General features: G+C 41.5%; 1 protein-coding gene across 2 annotated transcripts in view; it reads left to right on the top strand.

Moving 5' to 3' along the window:
• The window catches only part of LOC126284766 (roundabout homolog 2-like), a 273663-nt gene that overhangs the window by 132762 nt on the left and 114754 nt on the right, over positions 1–26147 (top strand). For both annotated transcript variants that reach the window (XM_049983926.1, XM_049983927.1), the window contains exons 3-4: positions 22587–22740; positions 25112–25242. In XM_049983926.1, coding sequence (XP_049839883.1) covers positions 22587–22740; positions 25112–25242 — 285 coding nt within the window. The remainder of the gene's footprint in view (positions 1–22586; positions 22741–25111; positions 25243–26147) is intronic.

The raw sequence follows: 26147 nt of genomic DNA, 5'->3' as shown, positions 1-26147 counted from the left end.
TAGTCAGATTCGACTCCAACGAGCGATCATCAGGACTAAAAATCCTGTATTTTAATACGAAAGTAACACGTGGTGTCATCATCAGACATTCGTTGCCGTCACTTAAGATCAAGTAGCCACAATGATGACAACTTGGCGTTTTGCTTTTTCAACAAGATACCGAAATTTTAGTTAGCGCCGAAACCAGCTGACTGTAATATATTTATCAAATTCGATCAAGAAGTAGAGGCATACAAAGCCATACCATCAACTCAGACGCTTGGCCTGTATGACTGAGGAATGCAATCTGGCTAAGTTCGTTCTCTACTGAGCCTCCAGAATGGGTACTTCCATCGAGATTCTCTACGCAGAATAGACGATATGGCGCCATTGTTGTGGCAAATGCTATACGCTCAGATGTCGGCCCGCCACTCTTTGTTGCCAGGTGAAGGGAAGCCGCAACAGTGGACAGAGTGCTGACAATTCATAGTGCTCCAGAAACTGTCGCACTGTCCGTCTTGTCTTCTTGCAAAGAGCCCCATCTCCTCACTCCAGGTATACTATCTGATCAAAAGTAATCGCAGATCTCTTAGCGGGTATTATTGTGGTGGGGACACTTTCATTGGGGTGTCCGAATGTCTGTGGTGGAATAGAAGCCGGTTCCTTCTCAAGAGCCGACGTCAGAGAGAGAGTAGCGATGCTCGGCTCTAGGATCTGGACCCAAGTCGACGTTCCAGCTCTACCCTTTGGGTTCAGTTCGGGCTCTGGGTGAGCCAGTACATTCCAAGAATGCTGTTGTCCACCTCTGGTGCTGCCTTATGACTGGGTGCATTATCATGTTGGAACTAAAAATGGTCGTCTTTGAACTGTTCTTCTACTGTCCACAGTACAAAATTATGTAGAATATGTTCAGAACCTTCTGCAATAGAGCTTTCTTAATTGCAGTAAGAGGCCAGCCGTATATTTTATGTATTCGACAGAAAACCCGCATCTGCATGACTAGACTTGAATTGAAGACTGCTGCTGAGGAATTCGAGTCCAGTGGTTTAGTCGCTGCTGTATCACGCTCGATGATTATCGTGTCTATTACTGAAGCTGCCGCTCTGCAACAAGCAGGAGTTCTACGGAGGAAATTTTCGTGGTTGCGTGCGCAAAAAATAATGCGACGCCTACCAGCACCAAGTAGTGGAGTGGACAACGGTAATGGTGAGGGTTCCGTTGCATAGTGGCTGCTGCACGTCGGGGGGACGTGGAGTTAAGCAGCTTCAGACTCCTTACAAGCAGGACTTCTAGGCTACAGCTAAAGAGCCTACGAACGGCAGCATTAGCAGGCTATGCCAGTACGACCAATAATTCGATAAATCAGTAGTCTCTGACTAGACTAGTGAAAGAGGCAACCAGAGCGTAAACAACTGACAGTGAGACGGTCGCTCGTAACAGACAGAGCGTACAGCTGCTGCCGACAGCGACAGCAAACCAAAGCGGCCGGCCATTGAGAACGAAGGGGCGGACTCACCCTGCACGGATAATGTATTTCTTTGGATGTACCAAGTTTTACTGTGGGACCTCTAACGCGAATAACACCATTTCCTGAGGTAAGAGTTGACACATTGCTAAGTTAGGCATCGTTCAGTACATATGTCTTATTATTGACTATGTATTCTGATACCTCATACAATTATTCTGCTTCTTGTTTTCTTTTTTTAATTTAGTTTTTTTTCTTTTCGTCTGTTTCTTCATCTTTTCAAAAGAAAGCAGGATTGGGTTTAACGTCCCGTCGACATCGGTCATTAGAGACGGATCTTTCCAAAGAGGAACGGGTAGTCTATAACATACCGCCAATATTTATTATAGACGGTAGATACATTTGGATTAGACTCGGACGTCGAAGAAAATCATGATGCTACCGTCAAACCATCCACGGACTGATATGATCTATAGAAACCTTTGATATCTACATCTACATCTACACGACTACTCTGCAAGTGACTGTCAGAGGGTTTATCAAACCACTTCCACACTTTTCCTGTACTGTTGCAATCTCGTGCTACACGCAAGAGAAACGAACACTGGAACCATACCGTGCAAGCTCTGATTCCTCTTACTGTGTTACAACGATCATTCATTCCTAAGCAGGTAGCTATGAACAGAATATTTTCACATGGAAATTTCGTGAAAAGATATCACCGCAACAGAAGACACCTCTGATTTAATGATTCCCTGCGCAAGCCGCATATCATATTCGTGACATCTCTCTCCTATTACGCGTTAATACAAAACGAGCTGCCATTATTTGAACTTTTTCGATGTCCTCCGTCTATCCTACTTAATAAGTATCTCATACTTCATAGCAATACCTGTGCAGAGGATGTAGAAGCGTAGTACAGGTACTCTCTTTAGCGGATTTGTTAGATCATTTAAGTGTTCTACCAATAAAACAAAGTCTGCGATTCACCTTACCAGATGTGATTCTTTAATTTTAAGTTGTTCATAATTGTAATCCCTAGGTTGAACTGACTTCCTTTAGATTTGTGCGATTTATTGTGGAACCGAAACTTAACGGATACCTTTTAGTACTCAAACGAATGACCTCTCATCACTGGGATCGATTGCCACTTTTAAGCCGCACAGATATCTTGTCTAAATCACTTTTTAATTGTGTTTGATGTTTTGGTGACTTTATTTGACGTTAAGCGACAGCATAGCCTGCAAACAATCAAAGAGGGCGGCTCAGATTGTCTCCTAAATCATTTATACAAATTAGGAACAGCATAGGGTTTATAATACTTTCTTGGGAAACGCCAGATATCACTTCTACTTTTTTTGGTGATTTTTTGTCATTTCCGACAACCTAAATCGGGAAGGCTGGACCGAAATGTCGACCACACTCCTCCCTAAAGCGGGCCCAGTGCCTTAACTTGAGCTTTGGCCATATAGGTTTCGGATGAAATTAATCTTTTGTGCCGCTTTTTGTCCGTTATCCCTTTCCTTTCTCGCTTTCTGGTCGCTCTTAAGTCTTCCACTTTTCATTAGTCAAGCAACCTTCTATTTAAATATCATTTTTTTAGAACATCTTAAGATATTGCTCCACAAATGACTACCTAGGATAACCCATAAAGAGACAGATGCTCTCCACCTCATACCATACAGACATAAGGAAAAAGACAAAGATGTTCATTTGTGTAGATTTTCCACATAGCAGAAGTGTGGTTTCCGGATAGAAATTTAAAATAAAGAATAAGTAGCTTAGAATACCGTTTCCTTAGACGATGCTGCGGGCTGACTACGAACTAAAATAACGATGACAGAAATAATGAGAAGAAAGTCAGCGGAACGAAACCTTTTGCTCTAATCTAGAAGAAAAGCGGTTCTGAAGACATGGTCGCATGAGATTACTCGAGGTAGGGATGCCACAAATAACATGGGTTCCTGCGAAGAGAGTGAATGGGGTAAACCGATTTAAAGATGGGCAGAGGTAAGAAGCGTTGCTGGGGCAAAAAGAAAATGATTAGAGGTCTAGGAGTGAAATAAATCGTGGCGCTGACTGCGCGACAAATGACTTTTGATGTAAAAAAATAGACAGATAATTAGAGATATAATTCAGTTTTCGAAAAGTGCATAATTTTATGGACATTTCAGTGACATCTTTCCTTATTCCTCGAATATATCGACCGTTTTCTTAACTTTTGTAAACATGATTAAAAATTTCTTTGGAGAGTCTTTTGTTTCTTATAGTTTTTGTTTTGTTTTGTAATTTCTATCTTTTCACTTTGTGCATTCTTTCTGAGGCTTTTATTTCATTCATATCTGACCTCACCACTTTTGTTATTATTGGCCACCAAAAATTTCTTAAAATGTTTTCTTCTTCTTTCTCTGTGCTCAGACTTCTTGCAATATCACTGAAAACGATTACATTCTGCAGCAGAGATATTTATTTGGTTCACTATTTTGTAATTGTTTAGTAACATTTTTAAAACAAAAAAAGGACAAGGTTAACGTTTCACGTCACGTAGACGCCGGTGTCAGCTCGGATATCCGAACGAACCATCCCAGCTACCACAGTAAGTAATTTAGGATAATCTTTGAAATCCTACATCAACCATTCCGCACACGGTATTAAGCTAAACATTTTGTTTGCATCGATACGCGGTATGAAGACCTTCCTATTTTAATCCACACTGACAGAGCAATGGAAATGTCGAATTCAGCTGATATGGCTGCAGAATGCTATTATTGGAGAATATTATTACTGCAGCATCTGATTCCTGAATAATCTGGTTAGCGCAGTATTTAGTTATCGCAGCGCGGGATTATTGAAGTATTCGATCACTGTTCGTAAAATAATAACAATAAAAATGCCTGTGTCGATCAGTTCAAAGAAGAAAAAAGCATTACATGTTAGAAAATCCGATGCTACGGAATTTACGTCGGAAAAATGCCTTCGGCAGTTTTAGTTCAGACTCACACTTGCAGACCAAACGCCGAGCTCATGTAATTAAATCTTGTATAAATATGTTTCCTTTTTTTACCTTTTAGTTTTTTCCACTGGTTGATTAATACTGGCGAACACGCGATCTAGTGTTCGGCTTTACGAAAGTTCCTCGCCTTCTTTTTTCATATCCGCGTAGATACGAATGCTGCGTTACCACTGTTTCAGACACTTTACACTAATTACGCCGGCGCCGTGTTGGGTACGTGCTGGCACATGTCAATTAGCGAACTTAATCCTCTGCGAGTGAGCAGATGCTGTGCGGCTTTAATTATTGCACGTTACGTAGTATGTTGTGCGACTCTACGTAATTAAGACTTAACGATAACGCCTGTATAGCGAATTGAAACGAGATCGTGTCATTGACTTGGTACTGAAATGAAATATCGATGGATGACGACTTTCTTTTTCATCTTTTCGTTCTGCAATATTTCGGAACGTGAATTGTCGGTGACAATCATTACGAAGAACATCATCGATTACTAGTCCTACCAGGGGGTGGCTCCAGGGATTTTGCTACCTCGTGCGAAAATTTCAAGCGCCGACCCCTCATCCCCTCCCCCCCCCCCCCCCCCCCCCGCCTCCATTCATTCCATTTTCAGATAGTCAACCTTCTTCAATGTACTTCATCCGCGACGTCTTACTTCCACACACGTTACTCAGCGGCAAGTTTTTTGGACGTGAATACGTCTTTAAGACCGAAGACAAGTATGGAGCACCAGTCAGTGAATCCGACGTCAAAAACGTTACAGTGTAATACATTTTGAATTATTACTCCTAAATTAAATGTGTCATCGAAAACTAAGTTGTGTCGCTCGCGGAACGTAAAAGGCAAATCCGTTCACTTTCTCGCGTCGGCTGAGCAAAAGGGTAGAGGGGGGGAAGGGAGGCGTGTGGCGCGGGATCTGCAACAAGCAGCAAAGCAGACCTATGTCGGTGATATAGGTGGCGCTTCTGCTAGATGAAGTTTAAGCTAATGGGCTAACCACTGACTTGCATGTAGATGCTTTATTCGTTGAAGAATAGTGTATAAATCACCAGCACCTATTTAGCCTGTCTGTAGTACGCAAAGGAAAAAACTGGTGTGGAAGGATCTCGAGAATGCGTGCTTTCCGGTATGCACGACCGCGATTTATGGGTCAAAGCAAGCTCTTTTGAAAGTACTTTTATTTATTGTAGCGCAAAGTGACAGTTAAATCCTAGATAAAGTTACTGCAACGCAAACAGTGTGAAATATGTCGAAACTTGATAGACAGTTGCTGCAGTGAACTTCAGATTCTACAGCTCCAAAAAAGAGGCATGATACGTTTTTCCGTACGATCTCAGTAGTAATATCTACTGATTATGGTTACAACACCGAGGAAGAAAAGGAAATGATGGGAAACTTAAAATTATTTTAAGAAACGTGGTAAGAAGAGGAGCAATATAAAAGGCAGTAATGGCAGATCCAAACAAGTGGAAGAGCAGGAGAGAAGGGGGGGGGAAGGGGGGACGAGTCTTTCAAGTTGGCGTAGCGACATTTCAGTGTTGGGTAGGAGCATGATGCAAACTGAGTTGGTAACACTGCCCCTAACAAGTCTCACTATTTTGAAAGGCGCAGCCAAGGGGACGAACCGTAGCTCTTAATTTTTCATCTGTTTCACAATGCTGTACATAATTTCCGGTAAGACATTACATTTTATCAATGATTGGTACTTTCAACTTATTCTCACAATTCTTCATTTACGCAAGAATTTCAGTGTCATGTTTAATTAGACTACATTAAAATTTATCGTTTTGCCGCCCCCCCCCCCCCCTCCCGGAAAAAAAGCACGGCGCCCTGGGTGGCATGGCATGCTTAGCACCCACCGCACAGAGTCGGTAGTGTATCCAACGTCAAAATCGTTTGTTTTCGTTCTGTTCTACATATCTGAATAATAGTAACCGAACCAGAAGGAGCAATGGTTAAACTAGTGGACTTACTTCTTTTGCATCAGAAAGTGTAGTCACAGGAAGTCACTTACAATTGCAGAAATGAGAAACTAGTACAGCCCCAAATGAGAAAACGTGATTTGAATCACGAGGAAATTGCAGACATATACACTGAGGTGACAAAAGTTATGGAATATGTCCTAATATTGTCGCGGTCCTCCTTTTGCCCAGTGAATTGTAGCAACTCGATTTGGCATGGATTCAGCAAGTCACTGGAATTCTCATGCGCAAATATTGGGCCACGCTGCCTCTACAGCAGTCCGTAATTGAGCTGCTCGGGGGAACACAATGGTAAGCGCCATCGCCGTGTATTTTGCGGTGGATGGCTAATTACACCATCTGTGAGATGCACAATGCAGTAAACGTACTACTAGTTCCAAATTCACTCAACATATGTCAGGGAGGAGCTTAATGGTGAGCGCCACTGTGCGTCTGTTGCGGAAACATAATGGTAAGTGACAGAGAAAATGGCGGCAAGTAAAAACATCTACGAGATTATGGCAACAGTGAACATGGCAGAAGACGAGGAATATACTTCCAATGATACTAATATCTTCGAGAGGGATCCATAATACATTCCCAACGATTCAGATGACTCAGAGGTATGTTATTTTGTAAAATACTGTCTTTAGTAGGTTTCACGAACATAATGGTAAGTGCCTGTACATACCATTATGTTCCTGAAGTACAATTGAAAATTACGTTCGCCGACAAGTATAAGACGTGTACAGTCCAGATCAGTGGTGCGAGATCATCAATAAGTCGGCTAAGAAGAATCCATTGCTTGTATATAATATGAAAAGAGAGGATTTCTATCAAATACGACACACTAAAGAAGCGTTTGTCTTCAGAAAGGAGACAGTTGCTGGTCGAGATGTCAACCTAAGGAAAGTATGTAGGTGGAAGGTGACCTCCAGATATCCATCATCTTTATTCATCAGCGAGACATTTTGTCATGACATTTGGCATGAAATAAACTTCAGGAAACGTGGAAGGCAAGGATCAGTTCCTACGCTTCGACTTAAATACTATGGGCCTAGGCTTATTGAAAAGAAGAAAGTTGCTGAGGTCCTGTCACTCCTAAATTACATACCTCCTGTCCACATTGGGTTTTTCCTGTCACTAAAGCCAACAGTTTTAGATGAAAAAGAAAATAATGAGAATGATGAATGATTTTGCACTTTCAGTAAAGTGTTGAAGACTTACTGTAAAATTTAATATGTAATGTTCTATCACTGTGTGTTGTTAATGGTGTATGGTAATGTAATAATTTTTGTATATTTCATTTGTTTTAGTCAGTTCTGAGTTTCATTTATGTCTGTATAGTAGAAGATAGATGTTAGAATCACTGCAGGATAAAAGGACTGTTCAAAAAAAATTATTCAGATTAGCAGATCAATTGAAACTTTAGATGCGCTGTATCTCGAAACTGTGATTTTGGCGCTTACCATTCTGTTCCCCCGAGCAGCTCAATTATGAAACTGTTGTCGGTGCAGGATCTTGCGGATGAACTGGCCTCTCGATTATGACCTATGAATTTTCGATGTGAATCACGTCGAACGATCTGGATGGCCAAATCATTCGCTCGAATTGTGCAGCATGTTCTTCAAGCACTTGGCTAACAATTGTGTCCCGGTAAAATGGCGCATTGTCATCCATGAAAATTCCATCGTCGTTTCGGAGCTGGACGTGCATGAACGGCTGTAAATGGTCTCCAAGTAGCCGAACGTTACCATTCCTAATCACTGATAGGTTCAGTTGGACCAGACGACAGAGTCCATTATGTTATGTATGCCATTATGTAGCCACTACCAACTTACACACGGCCTTATTGACAAACTGGGTCCACAGCTTTGTGGCCTCTGCGCCACACTCGAACCATACCATCAGCTCTCAACAACTGAAATCGTAACTCAGCCCTTTATGCCACGGTTTCCCAACCGTCTAGGGTCCAGCGGATTGGGCACACAAGTCCAGGAGAGGAGTTGCGTGCCGTTAACAAAGGCACTCGCGTCGTTTGTCTGCCGCCATGGCCCACTAGCGCCACATTTCGCCACACTGTTCTAACGGATGCATTCGTCGTAGGGCCCACATTGATTTCTGCGGTTATTGCACTCAGTATTGCTTGTCTGTAAGCACTGATAATTCTGCGCAAACGCCGTTCCTCTCCTTCGTTAAGTAAAGACCGTCGACTACTGCGGTGTCCGTGCTGAGATATAAAGGCTAAAATCTTGTGTTCTCTTTACAGTCTTTGCGCTGTGGATCTCGGAATACTGAATTCCCTAACCATACGTCTAGCTCAACCACCACTCCGTGTTCATAGTTTGTCAATTCCCGTCATACAGCCATAATCACGTTGGAAACATTTTAACAAGCATCATCTGAGTACACGCGACTGCTTCGTCAATGCATTGCCTTTGTATGTCTTGTGTACGCGATGCTACCGCCATCTGTCTTCTTCTTCTTCTTCTTATTCCGTCATGCATTAGGCTTTCCCTCAGCATGTTGCAGCTACACCTGGTCCTACCATCGTTTTGCAGGTATTCCACTTCATCTTTTACCTTGCTGAGTATATCGCCAAAAATGTGGTGATCTTGACTTGTCTATTTTTGTCGATATTCGTCCCCCTTACTCTAAATATCGAAAATATTTAATTCCCTCCTGACATCTGTACTTACTTTGTAGTCTAGCTAAGTGTATCCTGCTATGTACCTTAAAAATTTCATTTAATTTCCTTGTAATCTTATTTTATATTTCTTTTTCATTACCCAAGATTCATTTCCATATAGTAATGTTGGTACTGACATAACTTTATAAAATTCTAGGTACGTTTCTGTTCTTACTTTAAGTTGGAGGGCTCTTCTGATAGTGCCATTTAAGTAGTTAAATTTATCAGTTTTGTGTTTTAGATCTAGGTCGCCCCTGTACGACATCATGGTTCCTAGAAATTTCAGTCCATCAGCTTGCTCTATAATCTTGTTGTCTATAATTATTCTTACTCGATTTTTTCCCACAGAATGCCATGAATTTTGTTTATGTATTGATATTGACGTATTATATATGTGGCATGTTTGGTGTGGTTCGTAAGCAGCTCTCTGCAGTCGATCTTCATTATTCGAAATTAACACTTGGTCATCTGCGAATAACAAAGTCATAATATAATCTTTTTGACTGGAGTTATATGTATAGTTCTTCAGTTTCATTCTCCATTGTCTTATAATGTCGTCAAAAGCAGTGGAGAGAGGCTGCAACCTTGTTGAACTCCTAAATTAATAACATTTGTTGTTTCTTCATTATCCCTAATTATTTGGATTCTTGTATGAGCATAGATCTTTTGAACTACCTGCGCAATGTGTATTGGTATACCTCTTCTTATTAAAATTTCCCACAATAGCTGTCTGTTTACTTTATCAAAAGCCCTTATATAATCGCCGAAAAAAATGTATGTTTCTTTATTGAATTCCTTATGTTTTCCATAACTTGCTATAGCATAAATATGTTCTCCGAACAGCTTCTCCCCTTTCTGCATCCATTTTGTTCTTCTGACAACAGGCAGTCCATTATGGGTTATAGTCTTGCGGTTATTATTACAGCATAAATCCTATACGCTGTATTTAATAGCGATATGCCTCTGTAATTTTCGGGTTTCACTCTGTCTACTTCTTTAAATATTGGTTTTGTAAGTAAGAGCTCCCATTGTTTTGGTATTTCCTTTGTTATCCAGCAAAGATTAAAAAATCTGAGAAACCTTTTTTTAAATGCTACTGAAGAACATTTTATTGGTTGCTGTTAATGCCTTCACTTCCTACTCCCTTACGGTTCTTTGTGTGTCAGAGAGGACGTTCTAATTCTTGGAATCAAGATGATTTTGATTTGCTTCAAGATCTTCATCATCTTCTGTGTTCATTTCATCAGTCCACGTTTCCCTGTAATAATGTAGGCAGTTTTCGTTCTTTATTACATTGATATCTGTCACATCCTTTTCGCTGTTATTCAAGTGTCTTACCATCTTATATGCAAGTGTTTGTCTCCCACGGTTATCGTCTTCGATCCTGCTTAGTTTTTTCACTTCTGATGTCTGCTTCTTGTATGCTTCAGTATCCTCCTGAGTTTGTTGTTGTAGATATTTTTTATATATTTTTCTCTTCATTCCACAGCCTCCTCAATTTACTTTGTCCAAATTATATGGACTTCTACCTGTGTTTCATTTTACCTAAAGCTTCTCTGGCTGCACATATTATACTGCATGTCCGCTTGTTTATCCATGCATAGCTTATCTCTCTGTTTGTCCATCTTGTATTTATTAATATGGCAACCCCAGATTGTGCTCTTTTGCTTTGTTCTTATTCACTGCCTGCCACAGTGTAATTTCCAATATCTTTAGTTTCTTTAATTTTTTGCTTAGTTTCTGTGGTAAATGCTATAACAAAACTCCTCTCTTCTAATATTTTATGTAGTTCCCCTTCCTTTGTCGATATCCCTCTGACGTTCCACGTTATTAAGTTTACATGCTCCACTATACCAAAATCTTTAACCAATTTCCTTTTCCGGTCTGCTGTATGCTTTTCCGTCCGGCTTCGCCTATGTATCTTGCCAGTAACTATTTATTTCGCCTCATCGCCATACGGGGTCTGCGTAGTTATAGTTGGATAGTAGGGCTGCCATTTCAAAGCCTTCCAACGTGCGTGATCTTCTTGTAAGGGTTTACTCCCCTAGGAAAGTAGGCTTCTCTACCCCTCTAGACCCCTACCTGCCCTATATCGTGGAGCACACTTCGTCTGGCTCCTCTGTGAGGGCACCGCCATCTGTATACGTGCATATCGCTATCCAATGATTTTTGTTACATCAATGTATTTCGTAAGACATTAAAAAAATAACGGCATATTTACTATATGAACAACAGACGTACCAAATAACAGCTTAAGATAATCAGTTCAAAAATTGTAAAGTTTCACAAGTTTCTTCAATAGAGAGTCATTCAACATCGTAAAACACTTACCTTCTGCCTCTAAAATAAGTCAAAAGGATTAATCATGCATGTATGCCTTGTCATGCCCCGAATTTCAATTACGTTGGAAGCGGTCGCTGGCGCCTGGGAACTTGTCCCGATGTTCTCAAATGAGGTCCGCAGCTCCGGCGCTGATGGACGTTTTTACTTAATTTACATGTTTACGAGTTTCTGTCTGCCCCTCCTGCGCTCTGAGAGGCGAGCAGGTACATTATGCGTCTCGTCTGGCGGAGAGGGGTCAGTCTGAAAATAACGCATTAGGGTAGGTCTCCTTCTTTCCTCCTAAGGCCATCAACTGAAGGAGCGAGACAGAGTAATTCTACGTACCCATTAAAAGCTCGTGGAAGCTAAAATTCATGCTTATTTTAAAACATGTCCTGAGTGGCGTTTCATGAAAAAGAATAAAAACTTACAAATTCCTGGACGATTATTAATCATTGCCAAAAGCCCATATGGCACGTAAAACTTCCTCATGATAGATAAAACTTTGTCTTTACAGGAAATGAAATGTGCTACCAGGGACTCCTTTCAGTCATATGTTTAAGTACACAAGCTACTTCGTTGGGTCCACATTACGTGAAAATCAGTATTTCTTTCAAGCACTATATTTTGCCAATGTTTTACTGTTCTGCAGTTAATTCACAATACTTTCTAAACAATATGCAAGTATATTGAACAATTAATGACGTATTGGTGCTTATAATAAACAGTAATTGTAAATCTAATTATAATAGGAATAGATTTTCTAAAATGCCTTCAAATTCAGGTCATATGCGTATGAAGGATACCAAATTTTACCATATACGTATAACGTGTCGGCTAATTTACTAAACTATTTAATTCCACACTTTAAGTATATTAACCACAATAATTTATTGTATGTTGTATTTTAATGTTTGAATTTTTCCTACGAAAGATTTGTTTCTCTATAATTTAGTTGCGCCTGCAGTAAGTTTAAGTATACTAGACAGGTACAGACAAAGGTAAATTACAGAAAAGAAATTACGGAAATGCTTCATAAACTTAAGGACGTATGTGTACCTAAATTCTGAAAAATACAGCTTCGGGAACTTGCAAATTAAGATGTGAGCCATATTAAATTGTGCTTCAGAGCATTACTGAATCTATGTCTTCATTCAGCTGCATATCCTCACTTTCAAGCCGCCTCTTGGCATTCCTTTTAGAACTTATGGATTCTTTGATGAAAGTGTGCCCACATAGTTAAGCAAAAAGTAAAATTAAATGTCATTTTGTAACACGAGGGCACTAGAGAAATAAATGCATTCGTACAATGAGTTTCGAAATGGTTGAAGAAAACAACATCTGACTTACAGTAGAATTATACACTTAATTCATAGTTATGTGCTAAATTCTGGGGAATATTGTGACATAATTTCACAATCAGTAACCGATTATCGAAGCATCATATTTGGTAAAGGAAATGGTGAAATGTAAACAATACGGTATTGCAGATTATATGAAAATAATTGAACAAAAAACTTGTTGGATGAGTTTAGTACCCACTACGACAGGATCAATGTCAACACAAAAATTTGAGTGATCGGGTGAGCTATGTGGGAATCCTTCTCCTGAAGAACTGATACATAGGTTCCTGTCAGTACCATCAACTGCTTTTTTTTTTTTATAAACTAGTTACCCTTGAACCTTCCTTTATCGGATTTCTGATTTGTGACATTGTTAGTATTTACTACACACTAATGAACATCTAGACTCAAAAAACTCTCTAGTACTTAGGTAACAATCTTTCGGTAGGAAAAAAAACTTCACCAAATATAAAATTAGTAGAAGCAAAACTGATCATTTATAGATGGCAGAAACAAACTACTATTCATGTATACACATTATCTCAGAGTCAATGGAAGCCGGAATTTTACACTACTGGAGTTCTGTAATATAAATAATGGTGGTATGGCAGCATACCGACAGCGACTACAAAAATTTAACATGTAGCGGTCATTTTTCTTTATAAACGCATTAAAGGGAAAGAGAATAAAATTTAATAAAGTTATATAAAAATTTCGATTTTTCCATCCTTCAAAGGTTCACCGTTTCATATCGTTGTAACGCAAGAGTACCTAATACTTTTACATACTCTATAGAATACTCTTCTTTTGCGTGAATTTTCCCTATCGACGTAGACTGTCTTTTTCTTTATACTACTGTTGGAAAAGAGCATTAAACTGATCGTAGTGTACAATTTAATGTCTGTATCTATCGCTTTTACAAGATTTAAAGATGTTTAGGATCGTGTACACATTGCAAACTGATCAGAGTTGTGTCTTGTACGCAAATGCGTTTGTGGTGTACAGTTCTCTGTCTGATGGTATTTCCTGTGGGGATAGAGACTCAGATCCATGTGTGATACCGTGTCTAGGCCGTGACTTAAGTTCGGAAGTGGCCTATGGTACTCCGTAATTCTCCTGTTACGTGTCAAAGGATATCCGTTGAATTAAAACAGTTTCATCCCTTAAAAATATACTTAGTGCTTCCCGATCATGAAGGAATCGTCTTATTCGCTACCTGTTACAATGGAGGAGGTTCACACGATCTCTCATACACAGAACAGCTTCAAGCGTCTGGTTACTTTACACATGAGTTAATATGTTAAATGTTGTTGTTGTTGTTGTCTTCAGTCCTGAGACTGGTTTGATGCAGCTCTCCATGCTACTCTATACTGTCCAAGCTGCTTCATCTCCCAGTACCTACTGCAACCTACATCCTTCTGAATCTGCTTAGTGTACTCATCTCTCGGTCTCCCTCTACGATTTTTACCCTCCACGCTGCTCTCCAATGCTAAATTTGTGATCCCTTGATGCCTCAAAACATGTCCTACCAACCGATCCCTTCTTCTAGTCAAGTTGTGCCACAAACTTCTCTTCTCCCCAATCCTATTCAATACCTCCTCATTAGTTGCGTGATCTATCCACCTTATCTTCAGTATTCTTCTGTAGCACCACATTTCGAAAGCTTCTATTCTCTTCTTGTCCAAACTAGTTATCGTCCATGTTTCACTTCCATACATGGCTACACTCCAAACAAATACTTTCAGAAACGACTTCCTGATACATAAATCTATATTCGATGTTAACAATTTCTCTTCTTCAGAAACGCTTTCCTTGCCATTGCCAGTCTACATTTTATATCCTCTCTACTTCGACCATCATCAGTTATTTTACTTCCTAAATAGCAAAACTCCTTTACTACTTTAAGTGTCTCATTTCCTAATCTAATTCCCTCAGCATCACCCGATTTAATTTGACTACATTCCATTATCCTCGTTTTGCTTTTGTTAATGTTCATCTTATATCCTCCTTTCAAGACACTGTCCATTCTGTTCAACTGCTCTTCCAAGTCCTTTGCCGTCTCTGACAGAATTACAATGTCATCGGCGAACCTCAAAGTTTTTATTTCTTCTCCATGAATTTTAATACCTACTCCAAATTTTTCTTTTGTTTCCTTTACTGCTTGCTCAATATACAGATTGAGTAACATCGGGGAGAGGCTACAACCCTGTCTCACTCCTTTCCCAACCACTGCTTCCCTTCCATGCCCCTCGACTCTTATAACTGCCATCTGGTTTCTGTACAAATTATAAACAGCCTTTCGCTCCCTGTATTTTACCCCTGCCACCTTTAGAATTTGAAAAAAGAGTATTCCAGTCAACATTGTCAAAAGCTTTCTCTAAGTCTACAAATGCTAGAAACGTAGGTTTGCCTCTCCTGAATCTTTCTTCTAAGATAAGCCTTAAGGTCACTATTGCCTCACGTGTTCCAACATTTCTACGGAATCCCAACTGATGTTCCCCGAGGTCGGCTTCTATCAGTTTTTCCATTCGTCTGTAAATAATTCGTGTTAGTATTTTGCAGCTGTGACTTATTAAACTGATAGTTCGGTAATTTTCACATCTGTCAGCACCTGCTTTCTTTGGGATTGTAATTATTATATTCTTCTTGAAGTCTGAGGGTATTTCGCCTGTCTCATACATCTTGCTCACAAGCTGGTAGAGTTTTGACAGGACTGGTTGTCCCAAGGCCGTCAGTAGTTGTAATGGAATGTTGTCTACTCCGGGGGCCTTGTTTCGACTCAGGTCTTTCAGTGCTCTGTCAAACTCTTCACGCAGTATCGTATCTCCCATTTCGTCTTCATCTATATCCTCTTCCATTTCCATAATATTGTCCTCAAGTACCTCCCCCTTGTATAAACCTTCTATATACTCCTTCCACCTTTCTGCCTTCCCTTCTTTGCTTAGAACTGGGCTGCGATCTGAGCTCTTGATATTCATACACGTGGTTCTCTTCTCTCCAAAGGTCTCTTTAATTTTCCTGTAGGCAGTATCTGTCTTACCCCTAGTGAGATAAGCTTCTACATCCTTACATTTGTCCTCTAGCCATCCCTGCTTAGCCGTTTTGCACTTTCTGTCGATCCCGTTTTTGAGACGTTTGTATTCCTTTTTGCCTGCTTCATTTACTGCGTTTTTATGTTTTCTCCTTTCATCAATTAAATTCAATATTTCTTCTGTTACCCAAGGATTTCTAGCAACCCTCGTCTTTGTACCTACTTTATCCTCTGCTGCCTTCATTACTACATCCCTCAGAGCTACCCATTCTTCTTCTACTGTATTTCTTTCCCCTATTCCTGTCAATTGTTCCCCTATGCTCTCCCTAAAACTCTGTACAACCTCTGGTTCTTTCAGTTTATCCAGGTCCCATCTCCTTAATTTCCCACATTTTTGCAGTTTCTTCAGTTTTAATCTACAGGTCATAACCAATAGATTGTGGTCAGAGTCCACATCTGCCCCTGGAAATGTCTTACAACTTAAAACCTGGTTCCTAAATCTCTGTCTTACCATTATATAATCTATCTGATACCTTTTAGTATCTCCAGGGTTCTTCCACGTATACAACCTTCTTTCATGATTCTTAAGCCAAGTGTTAGCTATGATTAAGTTGTGCTCTGTGCAAAATTCTACTAGGCGGCTTCCTCTTTCATTTCTTAGCCCCAATCCATATTCACCTACTATGTTTCCTTCTCTCCCTTTTCCTACACTCGAATTCCAGTCACCCATTACTATTAAATTTTCGTCTCCCTTCACTATCTGAATAATTTCTTTTATTTCATCGTACATTTCTTCAATTTCTTCATCATCTGCAGAGCTAGTTGGCATATAAACTTGTACTACTGTAGTAGGTGTGGGCTTCGTATCTATCTTGGCCACAATAATGCGTTCACTATGCTGTTTGTAGTAGCTTACACGCATTCCTATTTTCCTATTCATTATTAAACCTACTCCTGCATTACCCCTATTTGATTTTCTGTTTATAACCCTGTGTTCACCTGACCAGAAGTCTTGTTCCTCCTGCCACCGAACTTCACTAATTCCCACTATATCTAACTTTAACCTATCCATTTCCCTTTTTAAATTTTCTAACCTACCTGCCCGATTAAGGGATCTGACATTCCACGCTCCGATCCGTAGAACGCCAGTTTTCTTTCTACTGATAACGACATCCTCCTGAGTAGTCCCCGCCCGGAGATCCGAATGGGGGACTATTTTACCTCCGGAATATTTTACCCAAGAGGATGCCATCATCATTTAATCATACAGTAAAGCTGCATGTCCTCGGGAAAAATTATGGCTGTAGTTTCCCCTTGCTTTCAGCCGTTCGCAGTACCAGCACAGCAAGGCCGTTTTGGTTAATGTTGCAAGGCCAGATCAGTCAATCATCCAGACTGTTGCCCCTGCAACTACTGAAAAGGCTGGTGCTCCTCTTCAGGAACCACACGTTTGTCTGGCCTCTCAACAGATACCCCTCCGTTGCGGTTGCACCTACGGTACGGCCATCTGTATCGTTGAGGCACGCAAGCCTCCCCACCAACGACAAGGTCCATGGTTCATGGGGGGGATATGTTAAATATTTGACGTTAAAGAAACCTTTACGGTTGAAGACATAAGGCAGCTAATTTTTCACGCATCTGTATGTTTTTAACAGCATATCTCCTGAGCTAAATGTTTTCGAATGATGTAATTGTAGTGGTATAGGTGATGGAAAAAAATGCCATCATCAAAATCCCAATACATTACAGTTCCCAATAAAGTTGGAATTCAGAACAACTTCTATTTGTCTCGGAACGAATAAATACAATTCTCTATAGTTTTTTTAAAAAAGGTGGGAATTTACGTAGATGGGACCTGGATAAACTGACTAAACCAGAAGTTGTACAGAGTTTCAGGGAGAGCATAAAGGAACAATTGACGGGAATGGGGGAAAAAAATACAGTACAAGGCGAATGGGTAGCTTTGAGGGATGAAGTAGTGAAGGCAGCAGAAGATCAAGTAGGTAAATAGACGAGGGCTAGTAGAAATCCTTGGGTAACAGAAGAAATATTGAATTCATGAAAGGAGAAAATATAAAAAGGCAGTAAATGAAGCAGGCAAAAAGGAATACAAACGTCTCAGAAATGAGATCGACAGGAAGTGCAAAATGGCTAAGCAGGCATGGCTAGAGGACAAATGTAAGGATGTAGAGGCTTATCTCACTAAGGGTAAGATAGATACAGCCTACAGGAAAATTAAAGAGACTTTTGGAGAAAAGAGATAGACTTGTATGAATATCAAGAGCTCGGATGGAAACCCAGTTCTAAGCAAAGAGAGGAAAGTAGAAAGGTGGAAGGAGTATATAGAGGGTCTATACAAGGGCGATGCACTTGCGGACAATATTATGGAAATGGAAGAAGATGTAGATAAAGATGAAATGGGAGATACGATACCGCGTGAAGAGTTTGACAGAGCACTGAGAGACCTGAGTGAAATAAGGCCCAGGGAGTAGACAACATTCCATTAGAACTACTGACGGCCTTGGGAGAGCCAGTCCTGACTAAACTCTTCCATCTAGTGAGCAAGATGTATGAGACAGGCGAAATACCCTCAGACTTCAAGAAGAATATAATGTTTCAAATCCCAAAGAAAGCAGGTGTTGACAGATGTGAAAATTACCGAAATATCAGTTTAATAAGTCACAGCTGCAAAATACTAACACGAATTATTTACAGACGAATGGAAAAACTGATAGAAGCCGACCTCGGGGAACATCAGTTGGGATTCCGTAGAAATGTTGGAACACGTGAGGCAATAGTGACCTTAAGGCTTATCTTAGAAGAAAGATTCAGGAGAGGCAAACCTACGTTTCTAGCATTTGTAGACTTAGAGAAAGCTTTTGACAATGTTGACTGGAATACTCTCTTTCAAATTCTGAAGGTGGCAGGGGTAAAATACAGGGAGCGAAAGACTGTTTACAATTTGTACCGAAATCAGATGGCAGTTATAAGAGTCGAGGGGCATGAAAGGGAAGCAGTGGTTGGGAAGGGAGTGAGACAGGGTTGTAACCTCTCCCCGATGTTATTCTATCTGTATATTGAACAAGCAGTAAAGGAAACAAAAGAAAAATTTGGAATAGGTATTAAAATCCAGGGAGAAGAAAAAAAAAACTTTGAGGTTCGCCGATGACATTGTAATTCTGTCAGAGACAGCAAAGGTCTTGCAAGAGCAGTTGAACGGAATGGACAGTGTCTTGTAAGGAGGATATAAGATGAACATCAACAAAAGCAAAACGAGGATAATGGAATGTAGTCGTATGAAATCGGGTGATGCTGAGGGAATTAGATTAGGAAATGAGACACTTAAGGTAATAAAGGAGTTTTGCTATTTGGGGAGCAAAATAACTGATGATGGCCGAAGTAGAGGGCATATATAATGTAGACTGGCAATGGCAAGGACAGCTTTTCTGAAGAAGAGAAATTTGTTAACATCGAGTATAGATTTATGTGTCAGGAAGTCGTTTCTCAAAGTATTTGTATGGAGTGTAGCCATGTATGGAAGTGAAACATGGACGATAACTAGTTTGGACAAGAAGAGAATAGAAGCTTTCGAAATGTGGTGCTACAGAAGAATACTGAAGATAAGGTGGATAGATCACGCAACTAATGAGGAGGTATTGAATAGGATTGGGGAGAAGAGAAGTTTGTGGCACAACTTGACTAGAAGAAGGGATCGGCTGGTAGGACATGTCCTGAGGCATCAAGGGATCACAAATTTGGCATTGGAGTGCAGCGTGGAGGATAAAAATCGTAGCGGGAGACCAAGAGATTAATACACTAAGCAGATTCAGAAGGATGTAGGTTGCAGTAGGTACAGGGAGATGAAGGAGCTTGCACATGAAAGATTGGCATGGAGAGCTGCATCAAACCAGTCTCAGGACTGAAGACCACAGCAACAACAACATAGTTTTTAACGGAATCTTATGCAATTCTTCCCTGAAAACTGGTAATGTTGATGGATAGTAATCACTCATCTTTCTCTCCGAAGTATACGGTAATAAAATTGAGATCTCTTGTCTTTGGTGACCAGGGAAGATTACACGCCTCACCCTCGTGCTCACGAAAGAAGTCCTGAACGGTGAAAGCTATGTGAACAGGGACATAGTCATTGGGTAACACTGGACGGAGCTGATCAGCCAGAGTGGTCACATAATCTTTGGCAGGTATGTGAGCTTACAGAGTAATCAAGGGGTCGAAGAAATACAACGATATGGTTGTTCAAATCACCAATGATCTCCATACCATGTTTCACTCTGGGGACGTCAACTCCGCCAAAATTTAGGAACGGTGTGCAAAAGGATCACCGGATCAAATCACTTTCTTCCGTTTGTCCGTAGTCTAGTTTTTGTAGCTTCGGCTCTAAGTTCTTTTGTTACGGAAATGAGTATCATTGAAGACCGATTAACGAATTTCAGTTCGCCCGGCAATTCCTCCCCGTTTATGAAACTCTTAGTTAGGTTACGGAAGCACCTATCGTTCGAGTACCAACAGTTTGTCCACAGGAATTCACTTAACACCGGCAGAATGCACTCACAACTACACTGAAAACTGTTCTGACCACGCATAACAGTTGCAATGTGTGAGGACATTGTATATTGCAAGCGAGATGATATATCTGGCCGTTACCGGGAACACTGACAACTACAGCCACAAGTTTTCCCTACTGGGTATGTGCGTCACTGGGGAAATAGATTTGGTGCAGGAACTGCCATACCAGAATTCCTATTTGTGTTTCCTGTTTATCACGAAGTGATGCTGTAGCCTATCAGGGATGAGATTTTTTTTCAGTTGCATGTACAGCAGTTTTGAATTGATTTCAAGTCGTTTCCTTACACTGGTTTCATCCCCGCTATTTCATTTCAGCGAGTTCAGTTCCTACTAGTTTTTTCCTTAAGCTCTTCTTCAGAAGTCACCCAAAATTTTCCTGCACTTTTAAAAATGTTCTTGTGTGGTAACATTGCTTGACAGAGAGTGGAAACATTCCTTATATCTATCGAAATTACTCCTTACTTATTTTAGTAGAGTGTAGCGTGCGAGTGTTTAGCTTTCCTGTTGTTAGTTATTCGTACCAACTGAAGTTTTCAAGTTATCAGAAGCAACTCCTCTGTTCAACATTTTATTTTTGTAATAATGTGTTCCATGAAGCGGACCTGATGTTTAAATCTTTCACTTTACTGTCCAGTAACGAGTATCTTTGTAACAACAGCTGCGAAAGCTGCATGTTTTGTGTACTGTTTCGTAATGTTGTTACACTTTCTTCATTCTGAACTTTTTTCACCAGCTGCGACATAGTCATTGCAGTCTGAATTCTATACAGTTTGTAAATAATCTTTCGCTTCTTCTATTTTATCCGTGTTACGTTCAGAATTTCAAACTATGTAGCCCAGTCAAAATTGTCTCACATACCTACGCCTTTTTTTGGAAGTGCCCTCGATAAACTTCTTTCCTCACCTATTCTTTTTACTACTTCTTTATTTATTACTTATCTGCCTGCTTAATTTTTAACATTTCGTGAGAACAGCTCATTGCACGTGTCCAGTTTCTTCCTCTCCGGATTTTCACGTACCCTATTTTTCAGTTCCATGTTTTGCTATGCTGCAGCCTTACCTTTCCAGCAACTTCTTCGACAGTTCCAACGCTGTTTTTGGTATCTATGTAGTTCCTAGACTGAAGAATGTTTCCTTTCTTCATTTGGCTATACTATGTAATTAGTAACCAATAATTATTGTCACAGATATAGTTCCTGGTCTTCATAATCGATTGAACAGTCAGAGAGAGGCCCGGGGACAGACAGAGCAGTTCTCCGCACGACTGGTGGATGCAGGGCGCTGGCAGTCTAGCTAAACAATACTAACTAGTCAGCCACTTTATTACAAGCCATGCTGCTACTCTCTGGAGCTACTGTGCGGTGGCCACGCCTCTCTGGGCGTCTGGCACAGGAGCCTCATGTGATGCAGTGATGGCTGGCGACTACTGTGTGCATTCTTACATATGCATGAGAGCCGGCATCCTGACGCCTGTGACCAGCTAGCAGCACCTGACCCAGTTAGGTGTACCAAGCTGCTGCTGGCTGCAAGTCTCGTCTGTACGAATACCGATGCTGCGAGACGTCATGGCGTCTGCCTCAGTGTCAAGAGAGATCAACCCGGTCATGATCTGCTGCCCCCTAGGCAGGAATCGGCATGCTGCTGGAGCGAGCTGAGAAGTGGCCCACCAGCGGAGAGGCACCAGGCTCCAGAAGCAGGGCCTGGTGCAAGACGATGGTGCGGTGCATGTGACTGACTAGGTTCGTGGTGGCTGCTTGCTGACCCAGCAGTGCCTGCCGTAGTCCCCTTTTCGTTGTAGGTTTGCCAGTCTGAGAATATCTCTGCTAAGAATTTACACGAGATATCGGCTCACTTGTGGTGATTTACCACTGCCTCTCGCGTTCCTGACAACACTTCTGCCTCCCGTCGGTGGAGAAATCGGTTGGTCTGTTCTGTAAGACACTTGTTTTATCGCTGCGCTGGCAGGTTTACGGTGGCAAGCCAGGTATGTCTCACAAAGTGCTACCGTAACAGGTATGTCGACTTCCTGCACTCGCCGGATGTCTGTGGCTTATACAATTCTGCACTACTAAGCTACCACAGAAGTGCCAAAATATATAACTCTTTCAGATAGCGTAGAGTACTCGATAGAACCGTAGCATAATCTACTTGCTGTTTGGTCTGTCCACGTGTTAGCGAGTGACGTGTGGTGCTGCAGACCTGCGCGAGGACTTCCGACCGGAGCCGAAGGACACCCGAGTAGCCGCTGGAGAGACGGCGCTGCTGGAGTGCGGCCCACCCAAGGGCCTGCCGGAGCCAGCGCTCATCTGGAGAAGGGACGGGCAGCCGCTGGACCTGCGCGCCTCCACCAGGTCAGTACGCTGACCTCCACTGTGCAACGTTATGGTCTCCAAATGCCAAATGACTCAGAGGTGCTGACACCTGTTCCTAGATTTACAAGGGGATCCACCATAGGTCAGTCTCTGACAAAGTCGAAAATTAGAATGGTGAATATGACGGGACACCTGTTTTGGCTTAGGTGCCGACACTCTGTAGTTCCCGAGAAAATGACACGCCACTTCTCTAGTCCCCTCTCGCGGCAAAAATTTGAAACTGTGGCCTTAGCCGCAGCGCTACAGACTTGCTTCGTTGTACGATAATCGGGCTTACTGGTCAAGTGGCGTAGAGAGTTTGACCGTCATGTTCTCGGAAATTGCAGGGTAACGGCACCCAATCTAAAACAGATGTCCCGTTAATTTCACCCTGCGAAGTTTAGATTGTTTTAGAGAACGACCTATGGAGTGGTCCCCATGTTAGAGAAGGCTCTGACGATGTCGACTGCAATATGCTTTTCGAAATTCCGAAAGCAGCAGGGAAATAGTGCAGAGAACGGAATGTTACTCACACCTTGCACACAAATCGGACTGCGCTTATAAGGGTCAAAGAACTTGAAAGGGAAGCAGCAGCTAATAAGGAAATGAGAAAAGATTTTAGTCTTTCCCAGATGATACTAAATCTATCCACTGAACTGTAAAGAATTCTGAGGAGTAAATTAGAGTTGGTATGAAAGTTCAGGGAGACGAAATAGACAACTTTGAGGCCTGCTGCTGATATTGTAATTCTACCAGAGATGGGAAGGAACTTATAAGAGCAGCTGAACGGAATGGATACTGTCTCGAAAAGACTTTATAAACGAACATAAAAAAGTAGTCGAATTAAATCTGGCGATGTTGAGAGAATTGCTGTAGGAAACGGGACACTAAAAGTTATAGATGAGTTTTTCTATTTCAGCAGCAAAGTAACTTATAATGGCTCAATGAGAGGAGATGTGAAATGCAGACTGGTGGTTAGAAGAAAAGCATTTCTGAAAAAGAGAAACCTGTTAACACCTAATTTGAATTTAAATCTTGTGAAATCTTTTCTGAAGGAACTTTTCTATAGCGTAGCATTGTACGAAAGTGAAACGTGGGGATTAAGAAGTTCAGACAAGATGAGAATCGAAGATTTTGAAATATGATGCTACAGAAAGTAATGGATATTTTGGGTAGGTTGAGTGATTAATGAAGTGGTACTGAGCCTAACTGGGAAAAAAAAAGAAATTAATGGCATAACATGACTTGGCAGGATAGATTCTGAGACTTCAACACGCATTTAGAAACTTCATGGCAGATTAAAACTGTGTGTCGGACGGAGACTCGAACTCGGGACCTTTGCCTTTCGCGGGCAAGTGCTCTACCAACTTAGCTACCCAACCACGACTGACGCCCCGTCCTCACAGCTTCAATTCTGCCACTATCTCCTCTCCTACCTTCCAAACTTCGTAGAAGCTCTTCTGCGAACCTTGCAGGACTAGAACTCCTGGAAAAAAGGATATTGAGGAACCATGACTTACCCATAGATGTTTTCAGAATGAAATTTTCACTCTGCAGCGGAGTGTGCGCTATTATGAAACTTCCTGGCAGATCAGGGTCCCGAGTTCGAGTCTCGGTCCGGCAAAGAGTTTTAATCTACCAGGAAGGTTCATATCAGCGCACACTCCGCTGCAGAGTGAAAATTTCAATCTGGAAACATCCTCCAGGCTGTGGCTAAGCCATGTCTTCACAGTATTCCTTCTTCCGGGAGTGAGAGTTCTGCAACGTTTGCAGAAGAGCTTCTGTGAAGTATGGAGGGTAAGACACGAGGTAGTGGCAGATGTAAAGTTGTGCGGGCGAGCTGTGAGTCGTGCTAGGATAGCTCAGACAGTAAGCATTTGTCCATGAAAGGCGGAGATCCCGAGTTCGAGTTTCGGTCCGCCACACAGTTGTAATCTGCCAGGAAGTTTCATATCAGCGCACACTCCGCTGCAGAGTGAAAATTTCATTCTGCATTCTTCCACAATTTTAGTAGTGGTGACAAGTGTGTGTGTGTGTGTGTGTGTGTGTGTGTGTGTGTGTGTGTGTGCCCCATGGGGGTGGGGGAGGGGGGCAGTAAAAATCGTGGAAGGAGACCAGGAGATGAATACAACAAGCATATTCGGGAAGATGTAGGCTGCAGAGTTGTTCGGAGATGAAGAGGCTTGCATAGGATAGAGTAGCATGGAGAGCTGCATCATACAAGTCTTCGGACTGAAGGCCACAACAATAACACCCCATTACATTTTCCCACTGGCAGGCACGTCCAGGTGTACAGGTGTGTGTGTGTGTGCTAGTGGATGCGACTCCAGTTGTGCTGCCGGTGACGGTGAGTTGTCCGTGTGTGTTCCAGGCTCCGCCTGGTGGACGGAGGGAACCTGCTCATCTCCGACGTCCGTCAGGCTGACGAGGGCCAGTACCAGTGCGCGGCGCAGAACATGGCGGGCTCCAGGGAGTCCAAAGTCGCCAAGCTCACCGTCAACGGTAGGGCCGCGCTGGGCTCTCAAGCTACGAGTACAAATACCTCATCCATTCCACAAATTTCTCTCCCCGTCGGTGAATGTCACAGTACGAGTGAAATACGTATAATATTCATCAACAAGGGTTTCCTGTGCTTCTCAATAAACCAAAAGAGTTTTACTGCCAGTTTTCAGAATTTTAACGTAACCCATGATTGCACCAATACTTATAATAAGTACTATAGGGAAACAAGTTTCGAAAAGAGAATTACGTTAACATCGAATACAAATTTAAGAGCTAAGAGGTATTTTTTTTCCTAAGTGTTTTGCTGGAGTCTTTTATGGAACTGATGCGCTTACAGTGTGCAGCACAGACGAGAAGAGTATAGAACTGAGAACGAAGTCTTCCGTGGTGGCACTTTCGCATCTACTGAAGGTAAACCTCGGGCTTTCGATGATTACCTCCATCGTCTTCGTCAGAAGCAACTGCCTGTCAAAACTACTTCTGTAGTAGCCTTACGTAGAACAAAGACGGCGTCTGATTGATACATTTTATGAAATGACGGACCGAATGACTATTTTGTCTCTAGCAGTGCCCAATTTTTTTTTTTTTTTTTTTTTTTTTTTTTATAGAGCATTTTCAGGAACGTGCATAAACTTGGCTCCTTTTCATCTGTATCCATTTGATTGTTACGTTGACGACAAGTGTATGGTCTGGACACAAAGCATATAAATTCTTGAGCACTCTCTGGAACCTATGAATAGTATGCACCCAAACATCCAGTTTACCTTCTAGACAGAGAAAGACGGAAGAATGCCATTTTTACACGTTTTGCTACAGCGAAAATCGGATGGACGTCTCGGCCATTCAGTGTACTGCTAGCCGACGCATACTGCTTTACATCTTAGCGCCCGGAGTTTTCATTATCC

The sequence above is a fragment of the Schistocerca gregaria genome, chromosome 8, assembly GCF_023897955.1.
Source record: "Schistocerca gregaria isolate iqSchGreg1 chromosome 8, iqSchGreg1.2, whole genome shotgun sequence".
NCBI classification, from domain to species: Eukaryota; Metazoa; Arthropoda; class Insecta; order Orthoptera; family Acrididae; genus Schistocerca; species Schistocerca gregaria.
The sequence above is the reverse complement of the archived record's forward strand: the minus strand, read 5'-3'. Positions and strand labels throughout refer to the sequence as shown.